At 44.4% G+C, this 13,701-nt stretch overlaps 1 protein-coding gene across 1 annotated transcript in view; it reads right to left on the bottom strand.

Moving 5' to 3' along the window:
• The window catches only part of APOO (apolipoprotein O), a 38,483-nt gene that overhangs the window by 20,549 nt on the left and 4,233 nt on the right, over positions 1-13,701 (bottom strand). Inside the window, exons 2-3 of the mRNA XM_053308649.1 lie at positions 6,962-7,072; positions 6,604-6,723 (exon numbers count right to left, since the gene is read on the bottom strand). Coding sequence (XP_053164624.1) covers positions 6,604-6,723; positions 6,962-7,072 — 231 coding nt within the window. The remainder of the gene's footprint in view (positions 1-6,603; positions 6,724-6,961; positions 7,073-13,701) is intronic.

Below are 13,701 nucleotides of genomic sequence, written 5' to 3'. Positions count from 1 at the left end.
CTCTACTGCTCTATCTTATGCTGGTCTTGGACCGTAATAAAGATGATTCATTAATTGATACAGTGCAGCGTAACATGGGCAGTTCAGCACCACCTGCGTGCTGCATATGTCTAAACCACCACAATGGAAGAGAGCTGCCCCACACCGAATTGCTCAACCACAGTTGCATGATGCTGCCTCCACTGGAAATGATGGAGTTGTACAATTTTGAGTCGGAATGTAACAGTCCTGTTCTCCAACACCATGAGTGATAGTTAAGACACATGCAGTGGCACAGGCAGTGCTGAACTCCCCATATTACGCTGCACTGTATATGGGCCAGAGTTCTGATAGAAATGTATACATGAGGTTTCTACAGTGTGAGTAGAATACTATTAGCTGTGCCTAGATCCTGCCCACCATGAAAAGAACTGTCTGTGTTGGGGGGCAGCATTTCGAACCATCTAAAGCAGTCTAAATGATCCCAACTGTTGTGTCCATAGTCATAATCTTATGTGTGGAGCTCCACAGAGGAGACACTGAAGAACAACCAACTCTGCAAGCAAGATGAGCCTCTATCATTGTAGTCTGCTTGCACCATAATGTGGCCAGGACTGCATGAGCCAATCCACTTCTCATTCCTATGCACCTACACTATGTTCCACAGTCTGGCTCCTGTCATACCAACCCAGTAAGGTATTCTAGTATGTCACAAAAAGGCAACCAAAATAACCTAAATGAATGGAAGAAATGCATGTAGTCCAACACAGACTGGTTGCTGTCCTTCAACAGTACAAACCCCTTTAATTTCAGTAGGGTTCACACCAGCACAGCAGTTTCAAAGACTGGGCAAAGGTAATTACTAAGTAATTACTTATAATACAAACACCTGATCTACAGATCAGCCCCAAGCTGGCATATGGCCAATTCCCTAAATATAACAAACATCTGAGGTACACAGAGGCCCCTGAGTCAGCAACTAGGTTTGCCAATTTGAGAAGGTGGTATGAGATGACTGGCTAAGGCCCCAACTTCTACCCTCAAAAGATCCTGCTAGAAAGTCTGATTTACAGCACCCAATCCCTCTATACTTTTGTTTTCAGGTGGACAACTGGAAGAGAACCAAGCAACATGTCAGGGTGTGTGTTCCAGAATTACCTTAAAGAAAATGTAAGTTTTGCTGTATGTTCAAACAATGCTCAGACCCTCTAGATTTCACAATATGAGAGATTATCTTTGCAGTTTAGGGGAAAAAAAGAAACTAACAAAAGCAGTACTGCCTTGCTCCTGCCATCCAAAGCCCCTCCTTGAATCATTAACTCCATTCTGGAGGAAACTAAGCCACAGCGTGGGACCATAAAACAGGCTTATCAAAACAGCTTGTGTACTCGTATATACTCAGCTAGTACAAAGGAACAAGGTCTAAAGTTGTAATTATAGATTCAACAAAAGCATGAGTCCAACATACAGCATATTTTACAGCTTTCAAATAGTAGTTGAAATGTCTTTGAATTAGTTGTAAATTCTCTTTACATAATTTATCTAAGGCATAAAATAGGTATAGGGAAATTCAGTCAGTTCAACAGCCATTTGAAATACCATATTTTGTTTAATTTCTAATTGTCTCTTAGGTTTTTACCAATATCCATCAAGAAGGTATAGGGAATCTTACTTAGATCAGGTATCAAATGCCACTTGCGAAGATGAACATGCATGGAAGATATCTGGAGAGACCTCCCACTCAGGCCAAAGTAACAGAGCATAAGTTAAAGCCATCCATGATCTGATTCTGGATCAAGGCACCGAACTGGTACATATTACAGAGACCTGGTTGGGGGAGGTTGGTAGTGCAGTCTGTTCCCAGCTTCTCCCTCCAGAGTACTCTGTTGAGGAGCGGGTGAGGGACCGTGGGTGGGGAGATGGAGTAGCTGTGGTCTATAAGAATAACATCTCCCTTACCAGGATCCCTGTTGGAAGTGTCAGACCATGTGTGTACTTAAGTTTGGGGACCAGGGATAGACTGGAACATCTGTTGGTGTACCGATCGCCTCACTGCTCAACGGAGTCACTAACTGAGCTGACAGACTTGGTCTCGGGCTTGGTGGTGGGAGCCACCAAGCTTGTGGTGGTGGGGGACTTCAATGTTAATTTCTGGACCCATTTGTCCGCTTGTGGTGTGGGGGGACTTCAATATTAATTTCTGGACCCATTTGTCCGGGGCGGCTCAGGAGCTCATAGCGGCCATGACTACTATAGGTCTATCCCAAGTGGTCCCGGGACCGACACACATTGCTGGTCACATGCTTGATCTGATCTTTCACTCTGATCAGGGTAGTGTTCCATGGAAGGGGACTCCTGTAATTTCCCCATTGTCATGGACAGACCACCATCTGGTTAAGGTTGGACTCACAATCACTTCCCACCTTTGCAGGGGTGAGGGACCTATTAGGATGGTCTGCCCGAGAAGGTTATTGGATCCAATAGGATTTCAAAAAGCCTTGGAGGGATTTAGTGTTGGCTCTGTCAGCGATCCTGTTGATGCCCTGGTGTAGAACTGGAATAGCAAACTCACCAGGGCAGTAGACATGTTAGCTCCTAAGCATCCTCTCTGACCCGCTTCAAAATTGGCCCCTTGGTAGATGGAAGAACTATGGGGGCTGAAGCAGTGAGGTAGACGACTGGAGCGCAAGTGGAGAAAGACTCGGCTCGAATCCAACAGATTGCAACATAGAGTGCATTTGAAAATCTATGCTCAGGCGATACGCGTGGCAAAGAAGCGATTCTTTTCTGCCCGTATTGCATCTACAAGTTCACGTCTGGTGGAGTTCTTCACGGTTGTGAGAAGGCTCGAATGTGCCCCTTGTCCCTTGAATCAGAATCTAGAACCATTGACTACCTGCTGTGACATGTTTAATGAATTTTTCATGGGGAAAATATCTCATATTCGGGTTGGCTTAGACTCAGTGTCCACAATTACTTCAATGTCTGATGTGGAGGTATCCAGCGACTCCTCTTGTGTGGTTAGGCTGGATCAGTTACAGTTTGTGACTCCTGAGGATGTGGACGAGCTGACTGGAATGGTGCGGCCTACCATCTGTTCTCCTAACCCTTGCCCGACATGGCTTATACTATCTGGCAGGGGGTTGTTGTGGAAGGCCTGGTAGAGATTATAAATGCTTCTCTGAGGAAAGCCAGGATGCCTCCTTGTCTTAAGGAGGCAATTATTAGACCGTTTCTGAAGAAGCCTACCTTGGATCTCTCAGAGTTGATCAACTACAGGCCTGTTTCCAACCTTCCATGTCTAGGCAAGGTAATTGAGAGGGTGGTGGCCTCCCAGCTCCAGACAGTCTTGGATGAAACTGATTATCTTGACCCGTTTCAAACTGGCTTCCAGGCGGGCTATGGGGTGGAGACTGCCTTGGTCGGCCTCACAGATGATCTCCAATTGGGAACTGAGAGAAACTGAGACTCTCTTGGTGGCTTTTGATACTATCGACCATAGTATCCTTCTGGAGTGTCTGAGGGGGTTGGGAGTGGGAGGCACTGCTTTGCGGTGGTTCTGCTCCTACCTCATGGGCAGGTTCCAGATGGTGTCCCTTAGAGACTGTTGTTCTTCGAAATCTGAACTTTTGTAGGGTGTCTCTCAGGGCTGCGTATTGTCTCCAATGTTGTTTAACATCTACATGAAACTGCTGGGAGAGATCATCAGGAGATTTGGTACAGGGTGCTATCAGTATCCTGATGACACCCAAATCTACTTCTCCATGTCAACATCATCGGGAGGGGGCATAACCTCCCTAAATGCCTGTCTGGAGGAGGTAATGGCCTGGATGAGGGATAACAAACTGAGACTGAATCCAGATAACAAACTGAGACTGAATCCTCATTGTGTGGGGTCGAAACTTTGGAGATGAGTTTGATCTGCCTGTTCTGGATAGGTTCACACTTCCTGGAAGTAACAGGTATGCAGTCTGGGGGTGCTTCTGGATCCAAGCCTCTCCCTGGTGTCCCAGGTTGAGGCAGTGGCCAGAAGTGCCTTCTATCAGCTTAAGCCGATACGTCAGAACTACATGAGGTAGGTATGTGCACAAATGGCTCGTGCAGCTGCCATAGCCGTTTGAGATAAACGACCTCAGAACAGTGGTACATATGCTGGTAACCTCCAGACTGGATTACTGCAATGTGCTTTATGTGGGGCTGCCCTTGTGTGTAGTCCGTAAATTACAATTGGTACAGAATGCGGCAGCCAAGCTGGTCTCTGGGTCATCTTGGAGTGGCCATATTACTCCTGTATTGAAAGATCTACACTGGCTGCCAATAAATTTCTGGACAAAATGCAAGGTGCCGGTTATAACCTATAAAGCCCTAAATGGCTTGGGCCCTAGATATTTAAGGGTATCATCTTCGTTATGAACCCCACCGCCCATTGAGATCATTAGGAGAGGTCTGTCTGCAGTTGCCACCGGCTCGTTTGGTGGCTACTCGGCAACTAGCCTTCTCCACTGCAGCCCCAAAGCTTTGGAACATGCTACCTGCTGAAATAAGAGCCTCCCCATCTCTGACAACTTTTTAATAGTCTTTAAAGACTTTTCACCTATTCACCCAGGCTTTTAATTAATTACTGTGTTGATAGTTTTAACATTGTTTTAAATGTTGTTTGAAAATTTAAATTGTTGTAATGTTTTAACTTTTATTGTTTCATTTATTTTGTTTTAACTAATTTGTTTTTATTTTAATTTTTGTTGTCCTTTATTTTAACGAATGTTTTAACTTTTTCTGTTTGTTTGTTTGCTGTGTTGTAAAATGCCCAGAGACGTGAGTTTTTGGCAATATGAAAATATGTTAAATAAATAAATAAATAAATTAGTCCCTCTGGTGACCTTTCAAACTGCGTTGAAAGCTCTGGGCTCACACAGGAGTCCCTAATGCAGCCCTTCCTATACCATCATTGCTCAAGCACCCTGAGATGCGCAACAGCAATATGGGACATAGCTACATTCACAGTTGTTTTTATGTTATCTCAGATGTTTAATGTTGTTACCAGCATGTCGGAGGCATGCTGCAGCAGTTCCCACTTAACCAAAGTAATGTTGGAAGGAGTACGAAGATTTTCCTTCTGCACCAAATTCGGAGACACCTTAAGTTTGAAACACTCTCATTCCAAAAAATAAAAAATAAAAAGGCTAGAATCTCAAGACACACCCATATGTGTGAATCACTCAGATTCTTAGATCTAGTTTCATGGCAGCAGCTCCTAGTATGGGACTACAAAGGCATTTCTTATTAGGGATGTGTCTGAAGCGTTTCATAGAGTGGTGGAGAGTGGTAGCTTTAAAACGAGGCACGGAGGTCCCACGCAGGGACTCCCTACCTGCTCCTCTACTGCCCCCTGCTGCGGCGCTGTCCTTTTAACCCTTTCTAAAAAGCCCCTGCTGCACAGCTGCTTCCCTGTTCCCAGCAGCACACATGGGCATCGGCACCACATGGTCTCTGTACATGCGTAGGTAACATGTGCATGCCAACACCCCCACACATGCTGCTGAGAACAGGGGAGCAGCTGCATAGCATGGGGCTTTTTAGAAAGGATGGAATGGACAGTGCCGTGGTGGGGAGTAGCAGAGGAGCAGGTAGAGACCTGCGTGCCTCCTTTTAAAACTACCGTTTGCCGCTGCCCCCACATTTTGATGCCTCTCTATCAAGGCGCCAACATGAGAGGAGAGCTGGTCTTGTGGTAGCAAGCATGACTTGTCCCCATAGCTAAGCAGGGTCTGCCCTAGTTGCATATGTATGAGAGACTTGATCTGTGAGCACTGCAAGATCTTCCCCTCAGGGGATGAAGCCACTCTGGGAAGAGCAGAAGGTTTCAAGTTTCCTCCCTGGCTTCTCCAAGATAGGGCTGAGAGAGATTCCTGCCTGCAACCTTGGAGAAGCCTCTGCCAGTCTGTGAAGACAATACTGAGCTAGATAGACTAATGGTCTGACTCAGTATATGGCAGTTTCCTATGTTCCTATGATTCAGACACATCCCTAGTTCTTAAGAAGGTCTTCTGGTTAGAACTAGGAGCTTTGGTAACAACACTGGGGGCTAAACGTATATGCCACTGGCTCATCTGGATTGTGGCCTGTCTGGAATTCCTGTACTTGCTTTTCACAGCCTATACAATGGCCAGTTATGTCCCACTATATATTTATATTGGAAGGTTATTTTTGTCTGCACACATCAGTTTACAATCAGAAAACTACATTAATAAAACAACCTCCTACAAAGAACCACCATTTCCAATCACAAAATTGCCACTCTCCGAGCAACATGAAGGCACATAATTTTTGTCTGAACCAAACAAAAACTGTGTTAGGTGGCCAGCTAAATAAACCACATCTGTTTTTAGAATAAAACAGAATATTTTTTTCAAGATTGTTTTAGGAAATAACACTAGGATTGAATACTTTAACAGTTCGATATGCAAGAAGAGCTGGATCTGCTCATAGGAATGTTAATTTGGTCTGTGACAGCAATAAACATAATACTACTACTCATAATAGGAATTTTATTATCTTCATCATGATATGTATTCTGCAGTTATTGGGACTCTCATTCTCTTAATAATACAAAATTGCTGGTACCTGAAACCAGGTTGTATATGGCTTCAAAGTCTGTCGCAGATGACAGATTCCTTCCTCCAACTGTGTTTGCGGATCTTCTACATACTTTGATTTTGGTGCTGGACTGGTATAGAGTGACAGCTGTGAACAACAACACAAGGTTACTTACAGTTTTATCATCAAACAAGTATTTTGGTAATCTGCATATCATGTCCCTTTATAAAATGAAGTATAAGTCATACAGTACTACCACAAGAGAACTCTGTGTAAACAGAATAATTACATGCCAGGAATAGACACCTTCTAATTGTTAATCTGCATATTGAAACTGGGTGATGGCTAATCCAATACAACAGTTAGAGAGAAAAGAAGATCTTACTTGATCAACTTTGAGTAAGTTCTTTTTGACAGTTTCATTCTCAGGAACAGCAGCATATACCCGAACAGTGAGCAAGCTCAAGCTAGCAGGAGCAGCCACCAACTGAACTACCTAAAAATAATGAAAACATGTATATTTTATATTCTCAGATAAATAATCATGTTCTGTTCACCAAACATACACTGAAGTCACAAAGGGAGGTTGTCCACTGGAAATATTCAAAGTTAATACATGGAAAGAAAGTGAAAATGTGCCCCAAACCCAGAAATGCACATCTTTGAGTCTCTATATGAAAGCTCTTTGTATTCTTTCACTGTTGATCTACATTACTGCAAAAATTCAAATTCCTCTTTTAAGTTATACTTTTAAACCTGCATTAGTGGAAAGAAATCATTTCACAGGAACTTAGAACACAAGTCAAAATGGAGTGCTGAATATGGAAACACTGTCAACAATATCCGGGGTGGATTTAGACAGTGCATTTCCTTCCTTCCTCAAATGGAATTTGACCAATATAAATCTTTTCAGTGTTCCAAAAAAGCATCACTTGCTCTTAAACAAGATAACCCAAATGCCAAAAATGAACAAATGGAACACTGTTTCTTTCATATCAAGAGTTCACTTTCATTCAGGAGTATAAATGAGAGCAATGCTCTTTTGGAAGCCTAATACAAAACTCTCATCCTAGAAAATACTAACAAAACAAAACAAAGTTAGAGGTTCAAAACAAAAGTCAAAATTTAGTTAGTGGCTATGTCTTTTGCCATGAGTGATGTCACAGGCACTATCCAGTAGGCACTCTTCACTATGTTACATATTAGAGCTGAGTAGCAAAAGCAGCACTAATGAAAGTGAAGGATTACATTTCACTAACAACCTCCAGCACTGGTGTGTGTGGTACCCAGATAAGGCAGCATGATCTGGAGTAGAAGCCCTGTCTCCCCTGAATATAAAGATGCTTAATAATCTGAAAAAAAAAGAAATAATTGCACATATTTCACACAGTTTTTAAACACCACATAAAGCACTTTGCTTAGCAATTTGCTTCCAAAACCATATGCATGAATACCAACAAGACTGACCCTTCCTTATTAGCACAAATGATTATATATGGATCATGTATCACTTATTAGGATAACTATAGTAAAGCGGAAGCCAAATCTGTGAATGGTTCAATGTGGTTTGGTGGAAGCTTGACTAAAAACCAACACTGCATTTTGACACCTTTAAAAGACTGGGCTCCATGTGGTTATCCAACATAGAATTACTGCAGAGAGTCACAAGGGGGTGGGAGAACTGTCAGATTAAACCATCCTTACTACCTATAAATGAAATAGTTGTGAAGACCAGAATGATGGTCTGAAAGCATATGATGCAGCAATCTTGCTGAAACAAAGATCTTGTCTAGTCAATTAATCTTGCTGAAACAAAGATCTTGTCTAGTCAGTGCCTAAATGGAAACCGCTTAGGAACTCTGTCTACTGTCTTGAGTTCCACAGAAGAAAAGCGGATATACAGTGAGGGAAATAAGTATATGATCCCCTGCTGATTTTGTCCGTTTGCCCTCTGACACAGAAATGACCAGGCTATAATTGGAATGGTAGGTTTATTGTAGCTGGGAGAGACAGAATAACAACAAACAAACCCTCAAAAGCCCAGTGCCCACAAGTCAGCGATGGATTTGCATTGTAGTGAGGGAAATAAGTATTCGATCCCCTATCAACCAGCAAGATTTCAGGCTCCCAGGTGTCTTTTCACTATATGCAGGTAACGAGCTGAGATGAGGAACACCCTCTGTAAGGGAGTGCTCCTAATCCCAGCTTGTTACAGTACCTGTATAAAAGACACCTGTCCATAGAAGCAAGCAATCACTCAGCTTCCAAACTCACCACCATGCCCAAGACCAAAGAGCTGTCGAAGGATGTCAGGGACAAGGTTGTAGACCTGCACAAGGCTGGACTGGGCTACAAGACTATCGCCAAGCAGCTTGGTGAGAAGGTGACTACAGTTGGCACGATAACTCGCAAATGGAAGAAACACAAAACAACTGTCAATCTCCCTCGGTCTGGGGCTCCATGCAAGATCTCACCTCGTGGAGTTGCAATGATCATGAGAATGGTGACAAAGCAGCCCAGAACTACACGGGGGGAACTTGTCAATGATCTCAGGGCAGCTGGAACCATAGTCACCAAGAAAACAATTGGTAACACACTACACCGTGAAGGACTGAAATCTTGCAGTGCCCGCAAGGTCCCCCTGCTCAAGGCAGCACATGTACAGGCCCGTCTGCAGTTTGCCAATGCACATCTGAATGATCCAGAGGAGAACTGGGCGAAAGTGTTGTGGTCAGATGAGACCAAAATCGAGCTCTTTGGCATCAACTCAACTCGCCGTGTGTGGAGGAGGAGGAGGAATGCTGCCTATGAGCCCAAGAACACCATCCCCACCGTCAAACATGGAGGTGGACACATTATGCTTTGGGGGTGTTTTTCTGCTAAGGGGACAGGACACCTTCACCGCATCGAAGGGACGATGGACAGGACCATGTACCGTCAGACCTTGGGTGAGCACCTCCTTCCCTCAGCCAGGGCATTGAGAATGGGTCGTGGATGGGTATTCCAGCATGACAATGACCCAAAACACACAGCCAAGGCAACAAAGGAGTGCCTCAAGAAGAAGCACATGAAGGTCCTGGAGTGGCCCAGCCAGTCTCCAGACCTTAATCCCATAGAAAATCCCTTTTGTGAAGGGATCGAATACTTATTTCCCTCACTACGATGCAAATCCATCGCTGACTTTTGGGCACTGGGCTTTTGAGGGTTTGTTTGTTGTTGTTCTATCTCTCACAGCTACAATAAACCTACCATTCCAATTATAGCCTGGTCATTTCTGTGTCAGAGGGCAAACGGACAAAATCAGCAGGGGATCAAATACTTATTTCCCTCACTGTAAATGTGATGAAAATTTGCTCTGCTCTTGTTCAGCTGTCTTTGTTGGAGTTGTGGCCTTCCTTTCCAGATTGCCTGATTATCATTATAATGCACCTGCAGGCATTAATTACCAGCAGCCAAGTGTTGCAGTCTCTCGTGAGAGAGGAGGCTCTGGGTTTCTGGGCTTATAAGGAAGGAAGCATGCCAGAGGTGCAGCTGGCAGCATGTGGCCAGCCTGTACGAAGCTGCCAAAGGGGGCTGACCTTTGGCGTGGGACTGAGGGCTGGGGCAAAGTATGTCCTTTAATGGCTGTTTTAGAAGCTGCAGCTGTTGTTTAAATAGCTTCTGTTCACATCTTGAGTGAGATAAGTCTACAAGGCGTCTAGGCTTGTCTGGAGATGAGGAGACAGGAGGTGAGTCCATTTGATTATGGGGCAGCTATTCCAGTGAGGAATAGAAGAAATAATGCTGACAAATCAGCAGGCCATTTCAGGGGAAGGAAAATCAGAAATTTAATAACTGTTTCCTCTTCTGGCTGCCCTGCCAGTTCTTTGACCTTGGGAAGCAGTGCCAACTACTCACAGAGTCTTACCCTGCTCCTTGCCAGGTCGGTCCAAAATAATTAAGAAATCATCCATGATCTGATCTGGTATGTATCACAGAGACTTGGCTGGGGGAGGCTGTGGGGCCAGTCTGGTCCCAGCTTCTCCCTCCAGGCAGTTCAGGAGTTTATAGCGGCCCTGACAACTATGGGTGTATCCCAAGTGGTCTCGGGACTGATGCATGTTGTTGGACACACACTTGAACTGTTCTTTTACTCTGATCAGGGTGGTGTTCCATGGGTGGGGACTCCTGTGATTTCCCCATTGTCATGGATAGACCACCATCTGGTTAAGGTTGGACTCAAAATCACGTCCCACCTCCGCAGGGGTGGAGCCCTATTAGGATGGTCTGCCCGAGAAGGCTATTGGATCCAATAGGATTCCAAGAAGCCTTGGAAGGATTTAGTGTTGGCTCTGCCGGTGATTGTTTAGGGTTGTAAGGGCTAGTACATGCCCCTCCTACCTTGAATCATAATTTGGAACCATCAATTACCTGTTGTGATGCTTTTAATGAGTTCTTTGTGGATAAAATCTCTCGTATTAGGGCCGACTTATACTCAGATCCCATAATTATTGCAGAGTCTAATGTGGAAGTGACCAACAACTCCTTATGTGGTTAGGCTGGGGCAGTTTCAGTTTGTGACTCCCAATGATGTGGATAAGCTGATTGGAATGGTGCAGCCTACCACCTGTTTTCCTGGCCCTTGTCCAACATGGCTTATACTATATGTCAGGTGAGGGGGTTGTTATCTGAGAGAGGGCATGATGCCTTCCTGCCTTAAGGAGGCAATGATTAGACCTCTTCTGAAGAAACCTGCATCGGATCCCTCAGAGTTAAGCAACTATAGGCCTATCTCCAGCCTTCCATGGTTGGACAAGTGTGGTGGCCTCCCAGCTCCAGGAAGTCTTGGAGGAAACTGATTATCTACCCATTTAAAATGGGTTTTCAGGTGGCTATGGGGTAGACTCTGCTTTGGTCAGTCTGATGGATGATCTCCAACAGAGAATTTACAGAGGGAGTGCGACTGTTGGTCTATGCTGGTCAGACACCATAAAAAAAGACAGATTTGACTCTGTTAGTCCTTTGGATCTCTCGGAGGCTTTTGAATTTATCAACCATTGTATCCTTCTGGACCGTCTGAGGGGGTTGGGAGTGGAAGGCACTGCTTTGCAGTGGTTCCACTAAGTGTTCCCTCTAAGAGGGATTCCCAGATGTTGTTGACTACAACTCCCAGAATCCCCAGCTGCAACAGCTTTTGCTTGGGGATTCTGGGAGTTGTCAACAACATCTGGGAATCTCTCTTAGAGGTAACACTGATTCCACTCCTGCTTCTCGGGCAGATTACAGATGGTGTTTCTGTTGTTTAATAGCAATAGCAATAGCACTTACATTTATATACCGCTCTATAGCCAGAGCTCTCTAAGTGGTTTACAATGATTTAGCATATTGCCCCCAACATTCTGGGTACTCATTTTACCGACCTCAGAAGGATGGAAGGCTGAGTCAACCTTGAGCCCCTGGTCAGGATCGAACTTGTAACCTTCTGGTTACAGGGCGGCAGTTTTACCACTGCACCACCAGGGTTTAAGACATGAACTTTTACATGGTGTCCCCTAGGACAACATACTCTCTCCAACGCTCTAACATCTACATGAAACCACTGGGAGATCATCAGGAGATTTGGTGCAGGATGTTATCAGTGTGCTGATGACACCCAAATCCTTTTCCATGTCAACATCACCAGAAGGCATAACCTACCTAAATGCCCTCCTGGATGCAGTGTTGCCAGCACTGCTGTTCGGGCTCCCAGAAGCCACTGTACTTATGTCTAGGACTACAGGCTTTAGTTCCCACTCTTAACATGCTCAGGAGCCTCATGGTTTCGTCTGTTGGCATATGGCAACAGGTCACTTAGCAGGCAGTGTGGCCATCACCCCCAGGTTCACCAGCTACCAAGCAAATTGAAAGGGCATTAACCTCATGCCTTTCCTTATGTATGTTTGTTTGTTTAAAACAGTGATTCTCAAACTTGGGTCCTCAAGTGTTATTGGACTTCAACTCCCATAATCCCCAACCAAAGGCCACTGAGGCTGGGGATTATGGGAGTGGAAGTCCAATAACACCTGAGGACCCAAGTTTGAGAATCCCTGGTTTAAAATATGTATACCCAACCCCTCCAGTGCACTACTGCTCAGGGCGGCTCACAACAATAAGACAGACACAGATACAATAAAAGTAATAAAATTAACTAAATTGTTTTTTAAAAGTCAGATTAAAAGCACAATTATTAGGTTCAAATTAAAACTGAAAATTATAAAAAGCTAAAGAACCTACCAGATATAACAAAACAATAATGGAGCATTAAAGAGCCTCCTTTAAAAAGTGCATTTTGAGATGTTTTTTAAAAACACTGAGGGAGGGAGCATGGCGAAGCTCTTCAGGGAGGGTGTTCCAAAGGTCTCTCTGTCCAAAGATTGACCCTTTTACTTCTCCCTCCTCTGCAGTTGCCTCAAACAAGCTAAAACTAATCACCTCAGCAGGAAAGCAGATAAGGCACTGTGAACCCTACTCCTTTCCCCATCACAAAAGAGCTAATGGGAAATAAGAACTCAGGAGATGCATTCATTAAAAATACTGATTGGTTTAATGGATCCTTCCGACCTGACATTTACTGTGCTTGCACGTCTGTTCTGTCCATTTACATACAGGTTGTTCTTAACCATTCATGCCATTGTGTTATACTCTAGCACTCCCAATAAAGAATTTCCCTCCTCAGGAGGAAGGAGTGACCAGTATTTTGCCCCAGGGCACATTTAGGGCTATAAATGACCCTGGTTTCTTGAAGCAGTGTGCTTCAGTTGGTCTCTGTACTTTGGGGTCACCAACTGTTTGAGCGATTGACCTAACACTAGGCTCTCTCTCTCGTTTACAGAGAAACAAGCAGCACCATGTGGAATCCGCCAGAGAGACAGGAACAGAACCACTGTAAAATAGTGCCACCAATCCCAACTCCCTCAGGCGACCCAGAAGGATACCAAAGTATCGAAAGCCACAGATAGATTCAAAAGGATCAACAGAGTCACACTCCCTCTGCCAATATCCATTTGAAGATCATCCATCAGGCCGACCAAGGCAGTCTCAACCCCACAGCCCACCCAAAAGAAATGGGTCTACATAATCCGTTTCCTCCAAGACTGCATGGAGCTG

The sequence above is a fragment of the Hemicordylus capensis genome, chromosome 3 (genome assembly GCF_027244095.1).
Source record: "Hemicordylus capensis ecotype Gifberg chromosome 3, rHemCap1.1.pri, whole genome shotgun sequence".
Taxonomy (NCBI): domain Eukaryota; kingdom Metazoa; phylum Chordata; class Lepidosauria; order Squamata; family Cordylidae; genus Hemicordylus; species Hemicordylus capensis.
The sequence above is the reverse complement of the archived record's forward strand: the minus strand, read 5'-3'. Positions and strand labels throughout refer to the sequence as shown.